At 39.0% G+C, this 14,659-nt stretch overlaps 1 protein-coding gene across 1 annotated transcript in view; it reads right to left on the reverse strand.

Annotated features, from left to right (window-relative positions):
• Nucleotides 1-2,279: 2,279 nt before the first annotated feature.
• The window catches only part of LOC107662927 (fetuin-B), a 25,276-nt gene continuing 12,896 nt past the window's right edge, over nt 2,280-14,659 (reverse strand). The window contains exons 5-7 of the mRNA XM_016453067.1: nt 8,610-8,711; nt 8,368-8,448; nt 2,280-3,048 (exon numbers count right to left, since the gene is read on the reverse strand). Of these exons, the coding sequence (XP_016308553.1) occupies nt 2,623-3,048; nt 8,368-8,448; nt 8,610-8,711 (609 nt within the window). The 3' untranslated portion in view covers nt 2,280-2,622. The remainder of the gene's footprint in view (nt 3,049-8,367; nt 8,449-8,609; nt 8,712-14,659) is intronic.

Below are 14,659 nucleotides of genomic sequence, written 5' to 3' on the forward strand. Positions count from 1 at the left end.
GCGGGGGGGGGGGGGGGGGGTATTGTTCGAGTATTGTTTTACGTATATCACTCTTCTAGCGATAGCTACACTATGGAGCCATTCCAAGTTTCTGTTTCTAGTTCTAGTCTAAGTCTAGTCATTTCCTGTTGCCTTGTTGTCGGTTTCCTGATCTTCTGCCTGTGTATCTTGGATTAACACTTTGCCTGCTGTTTCGGACTGTGTTTGCACCTTGCCTGGACTATTGCTTGTGTTATTGGATAACCCCTCATGTCAAGCCCTCTGGATATTGTTCGCCAATTGTAGACCCACGCTTGCCCAAGGAATACTCTGTCTTGCCTGAAATATACCTGTTTGCCACTGTTTGACCCATGCCTGTTATGACCACGTCTCTGTTTAATAAAAGCCTGCAAATGGATCCACAAGTCTCTCGTCTCGTCACCTCCGTTGCACTTAATAGCGTTATCTATTCAGGCGTAGAACAAGAAAAAGAACTCTAGAGGATTCAAACTATTATAGCTTGCTATTGATTCGTTATCGTGAGGGGATGACAAATCGATTATTAGTCGCTTTTTCCCTGAATATTTTCTGGTTGCGACTCCTAATGGATTAATTCCGAATATAGAAAAAGGGGAGCTGTCAAATGGACCGATCATATATTCTTTTTCCACTTCTTTTGCCAGCAAGCTATCGACTACTTTCGGTTCCTGAAGAGCAGACTGAAGGTTATTACAAATATGGGACATTTTAGGAAGAAGAGTTAAACCAACCAAAAACCTGTGCATGAGACCAGTTAATAAATAATCACAAAACAACGATCAGGATGTTTTCTCAGTGCTTTGCGAAGCTCTGGTACATTGACAGGCGTTGATATTTTTATTTTTTATTTTTCAAAGCTCAAGCTCTGAGAGGGCAGATGGATTTCAGATGACTGTCTCCGCAATAGCTGCAAGCATGAATGAATTTACAATGAGTGTATTTACATACATTTTCATTGAAGTTATAGCACAGTGGGGTGTATGTCACCTTGCCCTTATTTTTGTTGTGTCCATCTGGTGGGGAAGACAACGACTGGGCAGCTCTTGAGCATAGTGAAGTAGTATGGGTAAAAGACCCGCATAAGGAGCAAGACAGAGCTCGATGACCCGTAAAATGCCTGCTAATCAAGGCTAGATCAATGACAGACCAGTCAATCCTTTGATTAAATCTTTGGATGTACACTTATGATACTCATAAGAGTAAAAAATAAAAAAGTGTGCCTCCGTATGTCATAGACAGATCTGAAATAATACCCAAATTGGTGTCAAACTCTTGCCTGCGCTCAGGAAATGACTCGCAGATTACGTCTCTATAGACACTGCTATCCGATTGTCATGAACATCAGAGCAAAGCAGGATTTTTACTAAATTAATGTCGTTACCTGCAAGGATTTGAGCTCGTAGCTGAGGACATATTGCAGCGGCAGGAGGGAAGAATGATTCCAGAAGGAGCTGGATTAGCAGTTGCCAGAGACCTGTGCGGCGTGAGTCAATTTGTCGGGAAAGCTGTGGCTACATCGGTAGAAGGGCCTGGCATATTGATCGACGCAGAGCTTGAAGAAGGCTGATGAAGTTCCAAAGCTCGAATCCGAGCATCCATGTTTGCGATAGAAAGCTGAATGTTTTGAAGTGCCGACAATACTGGATCCTCTTCTGCGGATTGAGATGGGTTTTGCGCAGTTGTCTTTTTAGTTGGAGGTGCGCTGTTTGGGCGTGGCGATCAAGCAGCTCTGAATGGCTGTAGGTGTATTTAAAAGACGGTCTAATCGAAAGTGTAGCCCTACTGGATGGCGTGGATCACCTGATTATCAGCTGACGCGAGCTTGACTGACGTGTCTGCCAGAACTGACACTACACACTTGATTTTTGCTACAATTTGCTGCAATGATATAAAAAATAAAAGTACCTAATTGACACATCATGTTTTTGTTGTTGTTGTTGTTATGTAAAACCCTAATAGACAATACAAGATAAGACCAGACAGATAGAGGGGTAAAAAACAATATTAATAAATAATATATACAAATAATATTAATAATACTAATATTAATTATATTATTAATATTTAAAAATATTTTTTACATTTGTTCAAAGTTTAAAAGTTGTTTGAAAGTAAAAAAAAAAAAAAAGCATTTGATAAGGCATTTTAATTTAACAAATGGTATATACATTTAGGTATAGTTGATTTTTTTTTTCAGTATAACATTAAAATGTAACAGTGGTGCATGTGAAAATTGATATTCTGATAAAAAGACAAACTAATAAAATGAATGGTTTATTTGAAAGGTTCTCAAATAACTGAGTTCAGCTTCATTTGGTACATAAACATCACCATTTCCTGTCAATGACCCATGTTTGTATTTTGTGCATAATTGCTATTAGCATTATCATAATATCAATATATAACATTATCAGAGGTTTAAAGAGATTTGCAATAAGTTTCAAAGAACGTAGAATTAAATATTTATTTGCTGGTTTTGACAAGGCTTTATAAGAGAACTGTTAAGTATCACATTTGATCTGAACACTTTATAAATTACACATCTGAGACCTTTTTCAAATTATTCCATTGACCTGAATTGTAAATGTTGTGACTAAAGGCTCTCTAGACGGTGGTGTAGCGAGAGACCCCCGGACAGGAGCGGAACGGAGACGGGACGCTGGGAAAGATGCTCAGGAACACAGGTGAATGAGGAGGTGCGGTGCTTGTGGGTATCTGCCTCCTCTGACGGCGTGGCACATAACGGAAGTTCCGCGGAGGTTTGACGGCACGAACAGAGCCGCCTGCTTCCTCGGATGAGTCGGACTCGGCAGATTCAGTGGATTCGCTGGAAGAGGTGGGAATGGTGGAGTCTAATGCTGGGAGTGATCCGGGTGCTGCAGGGATGGCCTGATACACGGGGTCAGCTAGCTGAGGTGTTACTGCTCCAACATCTGGGAATGATGGCTTATGGCCATGAGGAATATGAGCATTGTGGGTTGTAGTTTTGGAAAACTTGTCCTCTTGCTGTGTTGGAGTGACAGCATGCACCTGTGAATCAGTGACAACGTGCTGAGTGACCTCCTCGGGGACATTCTAAAACGATTAATGTGGCTAACGTGAAAAATGCTTAACGTGGCTTAATGCATTAAAGCAGTGCTTTTAAATTACCAAACTCAACAAACACATTATTAATAAAGCATACTATGTACAGACAAGCAGATGAGTCCAGAATAAGAATGCTACGCATTTAATTAAGCATTAAGCATTTTCCTCCCATAAGAAAAACTTAACGTGGCTTAATGCATTAAAACAGTGTTTTTAAACAACCAAACTCAATAAACACATTATTAATAAAGCATACTATGTACAGACAAGCAAACGAGTCCAGAATAAGAATGCAATGCGTTTAATTACGCGTTAAGCATTTTACGGTTTCATTTTATGGTTTTCCAAAAATGCTTAACAGGTAATTAAAAGCATTGCGTTCTTATTCTGGACTTATCTGTTTGTCTGTACATTGTATGCCTTATTAATAATGTGTTTACTGAGGTTGGTCATTTAAAAACACTGTCTTAACGCATTAAGCCACGTTAAGTGTTTCCCTTGTGACGTGGGAGCAAAAAGCTTAACACCATTAAACGCATTGCCTTCACATTCTGGGCTCATCTGCTTGTCTGTTTACTGAGTTTGGTCCTTTAAAAATACAGTTTTAATGCATTAATCCACGTTAAGCGTTTTTCACGTTAAGTGTTTTAGAATGTCCCCATCCTCGCAAAAACATTTAGTGCATACAGCGCAAGCAGTGTAGTCTGATTACGAAACAAATAACTCTTATTAGTCAAGACACTCGCTAAAGCCCAAAACACACTGCATGATTTTAGCAATCCTATAAGATCACTGCATGTCACACTGTCACATCATGGATCGAATAAACTTGGCTACGACGTGTGTGACTATTGACTCGTACGCTAGGATGCACATTACTATAGAAGAATAAAACGTCATCAGTATGTGCTAGTGCTGAACAAAAAGAGCATGATAAATCACACTGGCAGCTGTATTTTTTATGTGTGCTGAAAAAAAGTTGAAAAGGAGGGGATAAGTGCTTGAGGTAAGAAGTTTTATGTTTTAGCACCATGTCGCGATGATTTCATGTTGCATTTTTATTGGTTGGTCAGTAAACGTGGATCGTACCAGCAAACACATGGTCATGCTGTATTGTAGGCTATCTTTGTGACAACGGCCGTCTTTGAACCTCTTTCACTGTACGACACAGGACCATCGATTAGGAGCCATGATCACAGAAATCGCCACGATCGTTTAACAATGCCAATCTTTTCGGGACAGCTGAAAATTGTGCAGTGTGTTTAGGGCTTAAGGAACATTTCTTAGTACTTTGGTCACTTAAAAAAATAAATAAATAAAAAAACTCTTCACACATTTTGCCTTTACCAACTTTAAGCAGTAAATTTCACATCCAAAATGCACTAAAACTACCACACTTTATACATGTAACACTAGCTAAACTTGTCATCCAACAAACACAGACTAAAGCCCGATTGGGACGGTAATTGATTCTCATATGGATGTCTGTAAAAATACATTTACATATCACCACAGTGATAAAACTCGTGGATTCGGATGGCGATTTATTCACAGTGGAGGAGCGAGTTCTGTGATCCTAAGAACCAGGGAACGAGCTGATTATTTACATCTCCTTTTTAAAAATAGGAAAATAGATGCGCTATAGTTGTATATAATTATACACGATATATATATATCCGTTTATAATACACATTTTAAAATTGTATTGCATACCTGCTGCTGCCATCATAAAAGACCCATTTCGAATGTTTACGTGCTTTTCTTCTCTTCTGCTCCCAGTCGCTGTAGTGGAGCCGTTATGAATTATTGTTCTTTTTAATACTTTCCACTTGGACGGCAATTAAATCACAGACTACCCCCTGTAAATGGTGAAAATTTACCGTCCGAATAGGTCTATAGATGAAATCACCGCAAGATACAAGAAGACATTAAATCTCTCAAGATCTCAGCAGAGGATGATTAAACAACCCCACAAACAGCATCACCAGCTTCACACATTACTAACCAGACTCGGCCTCATTCATTAAACACTCATTTTTGTGTAAATCGTTCGTAAAGCTGTTCTGACGTAAATTTTCGGATTCATGAAAGTGTTTGTATTTTCAAAATGTTAGTTGGTACGAAAGAAATGTACACATGCTCACTACCACGTGTAAATGGTGCGTAAAACGGTCTGTGTTCTTTATGGCAAACTGACGACACTGAATTTCGATGCACTGCCATCATAATATTTTACAAGTTCGTTTTCTCCGTTTTTTGTTTTTGTAGCTGTGAGTTCATAAACTGTCTAGCTTTGGGTAAAACGCAGCACTTGTCACTGTAACTTTTTACCCAGCCATCCAATCAATGGAGGAGGGGCGGGACAAATACTACACCGACCAATCATCCTACTTGTACAACAACTGAACAACAATAGAGAAGTTGATATTGCTGGTTATTGCATTGTTATATTCAGTAATATTCTTCAAAATGAGATACTAGTAATACGTTACTGCCGAGGATATTCCTTATCATAGCAACCAAAGCGTCTGGAAAAACGCTGTGCTACCAAAGCGTTCTCAAGCATTTTAAGAAGAGCGCCTGACATTTTTCAGCTGGCTAAAAACACTTTAAAGGACACGTTAATTGACTATTTATTGTTAGGCATATGGCTTTTTAGTCTTTTTTTGCATTTATGCAATATTCTGGAGCCAGACCTGAGAAAGTAGACCAGAATATTACACTGCTTTCCTGGACACACAATTTGCGTAGCTGTAATTCATAGGATTTTCTCAGGATTAGGCCTATGCTAATTGTGAATGAGCGTGCATGCGCGCCCTATTTACGAATGATTGGAATTCATTAATATAGACACATTTAACTATCAAATCTGACCTTTACGAAGTATTTGTGATTCCGGAGGAGAGTTTTCGGGTTCATTAACATGCACATGTTTAACTATCAAATCTGATGTTTACAAAGCGTTTGTGAATCCAGAGGAGAGTTTTCGGGAAGGTCCGTTTTACGCGCAAATTACTCAGAATTTACTCCTATATTTACGAATGTTTCATGAATGAGGCCCAATGACATTAGATGTTGATGTTTTCCCTTTGTTTGAGTTACCATTATCGAGGTCAGTGTTTGTTTTAGTTGGGCTCTTTACCCTTGACTTTAAAACTTTTGATTTTATTTGGTTGTTACAACAGTGTGCTAAGAGAAAATACAATCAGGTGTTGATTATGTTTCAATAAAGACATAATCAGCATATAATGGCTTGAATAACTGATTTCATTCAGTGTATAATCTTCATTCGGAGTGTTGGTGTAGTGGTATATGCTGAAGTAATCACACATATGTATTGTTTATTATTAGCATTATTAGTTAGCATTTATTAAATAGGACGGTGTTTACTTTAAATTATTAGTTTTTTTTTTTTTTGCATAAAGTACTGTGTAATTATGCCAATTTGAACATCACCTAGAGCTGTATACGCTGGCGGGTGACGCTAGGGGCGATAGTGAGCCGCAGGGCAGGGAGCTTCATTTATATATGAAGAAGTCACACTGCCAGTCACTGAAACAAGATTCAATGATAACTAATTTCTTGCACTGTTTATGTGTTTTACAGAGTATTTCAGTAATAAAACAATATATGTGCCACCAGAAGCTCCGCCTCTTCTGTGTGTGTGTAACATTACTTTTTTAACACTGAGTATGGGTTATATAAACATTGAGTAGTGTTAATTAAACACTGAGGATTTTGCTGTGCAGGTAAAGTTAGAGATTATTTTCTTTGGTAAAATGTCTTTACAAAACAAGAATGACGGCTTTGTACAATCCAGCACAAACTTATTCCTCCTGCAAGTATCCCCTGTTGTAAAGATGGTAATGAAACTGAAAGACTTACACCTGTGTTCGGCTACATCTGACAGTTTGATAGCATTTCATTTTTTAGATTTGGTATTACTGTAAAAATGTAGCAAATTGCTGTCTTAATCAGCTTTGTATTATGTTGGGCTTATGCTTAAGCTTAAGTGGGACAGCACTGTATTTGGCCTGTAGGTATATAGAACTGTTTGTGTCTAAGTGAGATTTCATGTAATTTGAAAGATGTAGCCACTGAATGAATGTATGCCAAAGCAATGGAAAATGATCCACTGTTTAGCCACATAGCTGCTGTTGTGTTTACTGTGTTTGAAAAAGTGATGTATTGAGAAATGGGTCCTACAGTAAAAACTGTAATGCGGTGAGTTAAAAAATACAATGTACTGTACCACAAAATAATGGCAAGAAAAAGCAATGCAAAAGCAAACATATGTGTTTCTGATTATACAGTGTAGTCTGATTATGAAACAACTCTTATGAGAAGGTTGTAAAGAGTGGAAGTTGGCTCACATTATTATTATTATTTGAAAACTTTTTTTCAACATATTTGGGAACATTTTTCTCATGATAAATAACGCTAATGTTTTCTCAGCATAAAACAAGTTGTTTCAGGAAAACAGTGGAATCATTTTTTCATTATTTCACCATTTGCTTGCTGCTTGTGGTGCCGAAACGTCACACTTCCTGCTTTAAATTGGGGATTGATCGAATCGTTGTTTTTTTTCCTATCTCTAAGAATAATCAGATGGAGCAATAAGATATGACATTGCCTTCAAGTCCTCCTGGAAAGTTCCTGCAATGACTCTGTCAAAATAAGCTTGGAAAACAGAAAAAAATAATTTTTTTTTTTTCCCTTTAGTTTATTCTAGACACAAGACAGGAAGTGTTTTTAGCATTAATTAAAAGCAAAAGATGTGCATGTGGTGTGTAATTGATGCTTCATCTTCATTTATCATTCCTGTGCAGCCACAGAGAAGTTTGTTGTCTCAAAAACAAGTATGCCATTTATACGAAATACAATCAATGTTGAACACTCACAAATCACACGTCTTACTGATAATTAAAACATTATGGTGGTGTTCATGTGTGCCAATTTAGTAAATATGATTCATCTGACATGATTTGAAGAAATCAACATGAGACGACGAGGACAAAAGAAGAAAGAAAGGAACTAAAACAGTCCATTTTAGTATTTCCATTTAGACTTTTCTAGAGCGAGAGGATAATAAGTGCACAGGGGGATTCAGATCAGCTCTACTGGGTTTGGCTCAGTTTCCTTCTGTTACATTGAGGTGTTGATTTACCTCAGTCATCTGGCTTTTAGAGCTGGAAAGTTCTCGCTTTCCAGAGTGTGACCTGGAGAAAAAGCCTGACAAACAAATATGGATATTTAGGGTACCTGTGGGCGAAATATTTCACAGGACACCTTCACATCTTGCTGGCCGTGGCCAAAAACCTCCCCGACACAGAACCCAACAGGCTGAAATGAAAACAGACAGACAGAATAACCACACTAGAGAAAGCAGACAGTTTGGCAAAGGGAACACAAAATAACATAGAAAATGTTAATAGTGGTGGATGTTACGTCATTCACATGGGATCCAATTTACATGGACGTAATGACCGTTGGCAGCAACTCACCTCTTTACCTTCATGTCCTGGCTTACACAGAACCTCAGGGAATGGAGCGACTGAGCATTCCTGAACGGTGTACTCCACAAAACTAGCGGGAACAGGGGAGCTCTAAGAAATTAAATAAAAAGATTCATTAAATCTGGCCAGGGCAGAAGTCAGTGTCGTCGTATTAAAGGGTTGGTTCATCCAAAAAAGTATTCTGTCATCACAAACTGCATTTTTATTAAATGACTACTTGGATTTGTTTCCACACAAAGGATTTAAATGGCTTCAGAAGAATGTTACTTTTATTATGCTTTTCTGTCCTTTTAAAAGTGTGACAATGTCAGTCCGCATTCACATTTATCACAATGTTGGGGTGAATTTAAATTAAGAATGTAAATGTGGAATAAAAGAAATATGTATATGCCATGATCATGGTACAGTGTCATTAGACTTGCAAGAATAATTTTCACACAATGGTTATGTATCTGCATTCAAACCGGTTATGCGGGTATTAATGATAATTAGACAGAAGGTGGTGCTGGGAGATAAAAGGTCACATTTACTGTTGTTTGGCAAAATTTTGCAGATGAAATCCCATCATTTCAATAGGAATCTGTTTGATCTGGAAATTAGTGAAAAAGTTTCCTATGCAGAAAGTGACCTACAGTGGGTACGGAAAGTATTCAGACCCCCTTAAATTTTTCACTCTTTGTTATATTGCAGACATTTGCTAAAATCATTTAAGTTAATTTTTTTTCCTCATTAATGTACACACAGCACCCCATATTGACAGAAAAACACAGAATTGTTGACATTTTTGCAGATTTATTAAAAAAGAAAAAATTTAAGGGGGTCTGAATACTTTCCGTACCCACTGTATATGTGAGCTGTGCTTTAAGGCAGCAGAAGAGCTGGGACAATCAGCTTTGAAGACTAATTTTATTCAGACTTAAGTATTAGTCAATATCAGTTTCAGTTTTTCCTGTTCTTGTTGCATTTACACTGATTTAAACAGCAGATGTTCTCAGCATGTAACGTTTTGAGTGCATCTAAATGGTGAGTCTAGCTAGTGTAATCTATCTGATCTAACAGTGAGCATAGTTACTGTAGTGGAATAAAAACAACACATTGTCTGTTTCACTGCAACTTCAATAAAGGCAAGACAATATTGTCGAAACTAGCGCTTTTTTTTTGGCATATTGATTACCATTTGTAATCCCACAATGTTACTACTATGGTTAGTGTAGCAAATCCATGGTTAATTTGTGGTTACCATGGTTTAACTATAGGAATTGTTTTGTTTTTATTCGTTTTTATTTGTAGTAAAACCATGGTTAATTTTTGTAATGGTTGTTTTATCGTACATCACTGAGAGTGATCCCAGCACATCGATGCGCTGTATTATTATCATCATCATCATAGTTGTTGTGTGAACTTCACTATTCTTTTAAATTTTAAATGATTTTTAGAACTCTGTAGTTATAGTTCTTGTTATCATTCTTGGTGTAAGCGGGCCTTTACACATCGTTATGTTACTGACAACAGGCAATGGATTTTTTTCCCACTAAATTTAACTGAAATTGTATTAATGTGCAACCTTAACAAAAGGTGTGATTCTGAACTGTGAATTTCACTTTTTATTTCATTCATTTTGAAATGTTGCGAAACCAAGGATCAAAACAGTTTGAAACTGAATTTGAAACCATTTCACGAGTTCGCCTTACAGATAATAAAGCGGGATGAATGGTATGCGTATTTGGCGTGCTGTCCGCCAGAGGGCTCCGAGCTCGGTATTTAGCCCAGACCCAGAGTGCTCCGAACCACTGATTAGAAACCAAAAAATGTGTAAATGTTTCAAACTTTCAAAAGCAGGGTTTTGAACGATCACTACCCCCCATACTGGGGTAGGAACAGGCCGATGGTGAGTAGTCGGGGTAATTGAGGGACGCTGAAAGACTGCAGAGAGAATGAAGATAAAACAGCTTAGGCTATTTATAGAGGTTCTCTCTCGAGCTGATAGGATAGATTGTGTAATTGCTGATGATGAATTGGTCGGGTTAATTATCTGAACGTGCTCCTCTCGAACTTTGTTAATAAAGCATCATTTGCTGAAATCACTTGACTTGGCGAGTTTAAAACAAGCTCCGAACCACTGATTAGAAACCAAAAAATGTGTAAATGTTTCAAACTTTCAAAAGCAGGGTTTTGAACGATCACTATTTATCTCAGCGTTAATTGTGTATAGTTTCACTCGCTATTACAAGCTGTAGCTTAAAAAAGGCATAAAAAGTCATTTCCAGGTAATAAATAAAAGTTTATGAATAATGCAGTGCAAATTGGCATAACATTTATTAAAGCATAGAAACTATTCTGCCCTATGTGTTTGTTGTATATAAACCCATCATAAAATTGTCATTAGTAAAATATAGGAAAAATATGAAATAGAATACAAATTATTTAAATATTATATACAAAATGATATATTACAAATTTATATATTATATACAAAAAGGTCACAACCCAGTAATCCTGGTCCAGCATAACATTACAAGAAATTTTGTTTGACGTCAGGAAGGATGTTCACCCAGTGTTTCCAGATGCTCAAACCGTTTCTAGCCCACTCAGATCCCATTTGCAGACCAGAGAATGATCTAAAGCTTGAGCGTTTAAGGCTGAATATGCATAAACCCATGCTAGTGAGACCCATGAAATGGTTCTGTGCGTAACATGGCATGACCTGGTCCGACGCCTCTGGCCAGGGTTAAGTGTCAGGAACCCAACACTATGCTAGACCATACAATATCCTCTATGACTTTCTCTTGTCTAGTAGAGTATACCATCTGGGCTTTGGCAAAAGGGTTGGAAAGGCTAGGTTTCAAACCATCTTTCTACGAAGGTTAAGTTTAAGGTGAGGGATGGTTCAGGGCTAGATTTAGACCCAACCAGCCTTGGGAATGCGAAGTTCCTGAATGAACTTGTTCTTAGGGCGTGAGTCAGTTAGGGTTCGATCCCACTCCTTCCCCAAATCGAGTTGGTTTCAGGGCTTAACCTTACAGTATGAGGGTCAAGCACGCTCCCTTTATGATCCCCACGCCTATTAGGGTTAAGTAGCTTTGTGTGATTTTCAGGCATTGGTGGCCATTCCTAGTCCCCCCAAAAAAACCTTTGGCCTGGGGGAAATATTTAAGACACCTGATCAGTAGTATAACTCGGGATCATCAGGTGTTTCGGCTCTTTAAACACTAGACACCCTCCTCTGAGGCGGCCCCGCCCAGGGTGATCAAACCTTCTCGTGTGCCAATTCCATTGTTGGGATCTAGACCGTTTTTAACTGATCATCCTTGTTTTAAAACTTCCCTTGCTTGCCAAAAACTATTTTTAACTATTTTTTTAAACTTATCTTGGGGGTCGGGAGTCAAGACTGGCAGATGTAAAGCATCAAGCTTCTACCAGTCTTTCCCCCTAAAAGCCAAGACAAACCGGACCGACATCATCCCCTGTGGGGACACCCACCAGATGTGTTAACATCTGAACCGAAAACTTCTACTGGCCTTCATGATTTTCACCACTACACAAACAAGAACTCAGGATGAGTGCAAGGGTGATGGATACAAAATGTGCTGTTGCGTGTGAGGTGCTAATCACCCGTAAAAGACTGGGCTCCAATTAAAGCCTGTTAGCCCCAGGCCACCGTCCCTGTGTGCTGTCCAAGTGGACCCAGGGGGGCTGGATACTCACCGTACAACTAACCTTTCGTTAACACCACACAGTATAGGTCACTTGAAAAAAATCGTATCTCAAACTAGAAACAAACTTTTAACCCCTTAACTCAATCAAGGCTGAGAGTATGGGACTGGCAAACGCACATTTAAGCACATCAGGCTTCTACCATCTATCTATCTTAAAAGCTTATACATTTTAAAACTGAACAGACATCATCCTTATCAGGACAACTGCCAGATGCAAAAACTCTTGCCTAGAACCAGAAAGTATCATCTATGCACCCCATACTTTGACCCAGTTACTTCCTCTGTGGTGACCAAAACAATTATATGTTTATATATCCCACCACCAATTCCTTTCATACCAGCTTCCAACCTAAAGCCATTTGGTTCCCCAATTACTTGGAGAAAAAAACGGTTATTCTTAATCTGAGTGAATCTCAATCTCCATTGTGTAACGCGCACCCCACACTGTCTATTTCTCATCTAAGGAGCAATCAGAACAGGAGATGAAACAAAATCTTGTTCATAGGCCCCATAATCACAGCTCCTGTCCCTTTATGAAATCTTTTTCAAATTTATGAAAACCATACCGGAAAAAATATTTATTGTAACAGTTACCTCCTGTCACATGGTTTATTACATCTAGTCATTTTACATTTAGTTATTTTGCAGACGCTTTTATCCAAAGCTACTTACAATTGGGGAATACATAAAGCGATTTTTCTTAAAGAGGCAAACAGAAGAAATGGAAGGAATAAATAAAGAGAAAGACAAAGTTTTTTTTTTTTTTTAAACTTATGAAGTCAAGTAGCATCGAAAGAGATGAGTTTTCAGCTGTCACTTGAAAATTGTCAGGGATTCAGCATTCCGGATAGGAGTGGAAAGATCATTCCACCAGCCAGGAATGGTGAACGAGAATGTTCTGTAAAGTGATTTTAAGCCTCTCTGTGATGGTACCACGAGGCGTCGCTCACTAGCGGATCTCAGACTTCTGGAGGGGATGTATATTCGTAATAGTGAGTGGAAGTAGGTGGGTGCGGAGCCTGTGGCTGTTCTACTGTATATGCAAGCATCAATGTCTTGAACTTGATGCGAGCCGCAACCGGCAGCCAGTGCAGGGAGATAAAGAGAGGTGTAACTTGGGCTCATTGAAGACCAGTCGTGCCGCTGCATTCTGAATCATTTGTAGAGGTTTGATTGTGCTTGATGGAAGTCCAGCCAGAAGAGCATTGCAGTAGTCCAGCCTAGAAATGACAAGGGCAAGGTCAGCTGGTCATCAAAGATTACACCAAGATTTCTGACCAAAGTTGATGGGGTAATTGTAGAAGAACCTAGCTGAATTGTAGAATTTCACCTAGGTGAAATCGTGCTGTAGAGTTGGAGTGGCAGTGAAGACAAGAAGCTCACTCTTTGCCAGGTTGAGCTGCAAGTAATGTTCTTTCATCCATGCCGAGATGTCCGCCAGGCAGCCTGAGATCTGTGCAGCTACCGCTGGATCATCTGGTTGAAATGAGAGATAGAGCTGTGTGTCATCAGCATAGCAATGGTAAGAGAAGCCATGTGCCTGTATGATGGGACCCAGTGATGTAGTGTATATGGAGAAGAGGAGGGGTCCAAGAACTGATCCCTGAGGAACCCCAGTGACCAGTGGATGTGCTTTGGATGCCTCCACAGGCCACCCTGAAAGACCTACCAGTGAGATAGAATTCAAACCAGTGAAGAGGAATCCCTGTGATGCCCAGTGATGAGAGGGCGGACAGGAGGATCTGATGATTGACAGTGTCAAAAGCAGCAGATAGATCCAGCAGAATAACTGATGATTTGGAATCAGCTTTTGTAATCCGCAAGGCTTCCGTGACTGACAGTAGCGCAGTCTCAGTTGAATGGCCACTTCTGAGACCTGACTGGTTAGAGTACAGTTTGTTGTTCTGTGAAAGAAACAATGATACCTGGTTGAAAACAACTTGTTCAAGTGTTTTCGCTATGAATGGAAGGAAAGAGACAGGTCTGTAACTATCTGTAAGTGAAGTGTTTAATATAGGTTTTTTGAGCAGTGGGTGTGGTTGGTTTGAGGTCCTGTGAGTGTGGGGCTGAGAATTGACTACTGATTGTTCTAGCTTTGTCTGTGAAGAATGTGGCGAAATCATCAGCTGTTATAGAAGTGGTGGGAGGTGGTGGAGGGGGACAGAGGAGAGAATTAAATGTTTTGAAGAGATTACGTGTGTCTGGAACGCTGTTGATCCTGTTGTGGAAATATGAAAATTTGGCAGTATGGACTTTAGCAGAGAAAGATGAAAGCAAAGACTGATACATACTCAGGTCTGACGGATCTTTTGATTTGCACCA

This window comes from Sinocyclocheilus anshuiensis, unplaced genomic scaffold (assembly GCF_001515605.1).
Source record: "Sinocyclocheilus anshuiensis isolate Anshui unplaced genomic scaffold, SAMN03320099.WGS_v1.1 scaffold1571, whole genome shotgun sequence".
In the NCBI taxonomy this organism is placed as follows: domain Eukaryota; kingdom Metazoa; phylum Chordata; class Actinopteri; order Cypriniformes; family Cyprinidae; genus Sinocyclocheilus; species Sinocyclocheilus anshuiensis.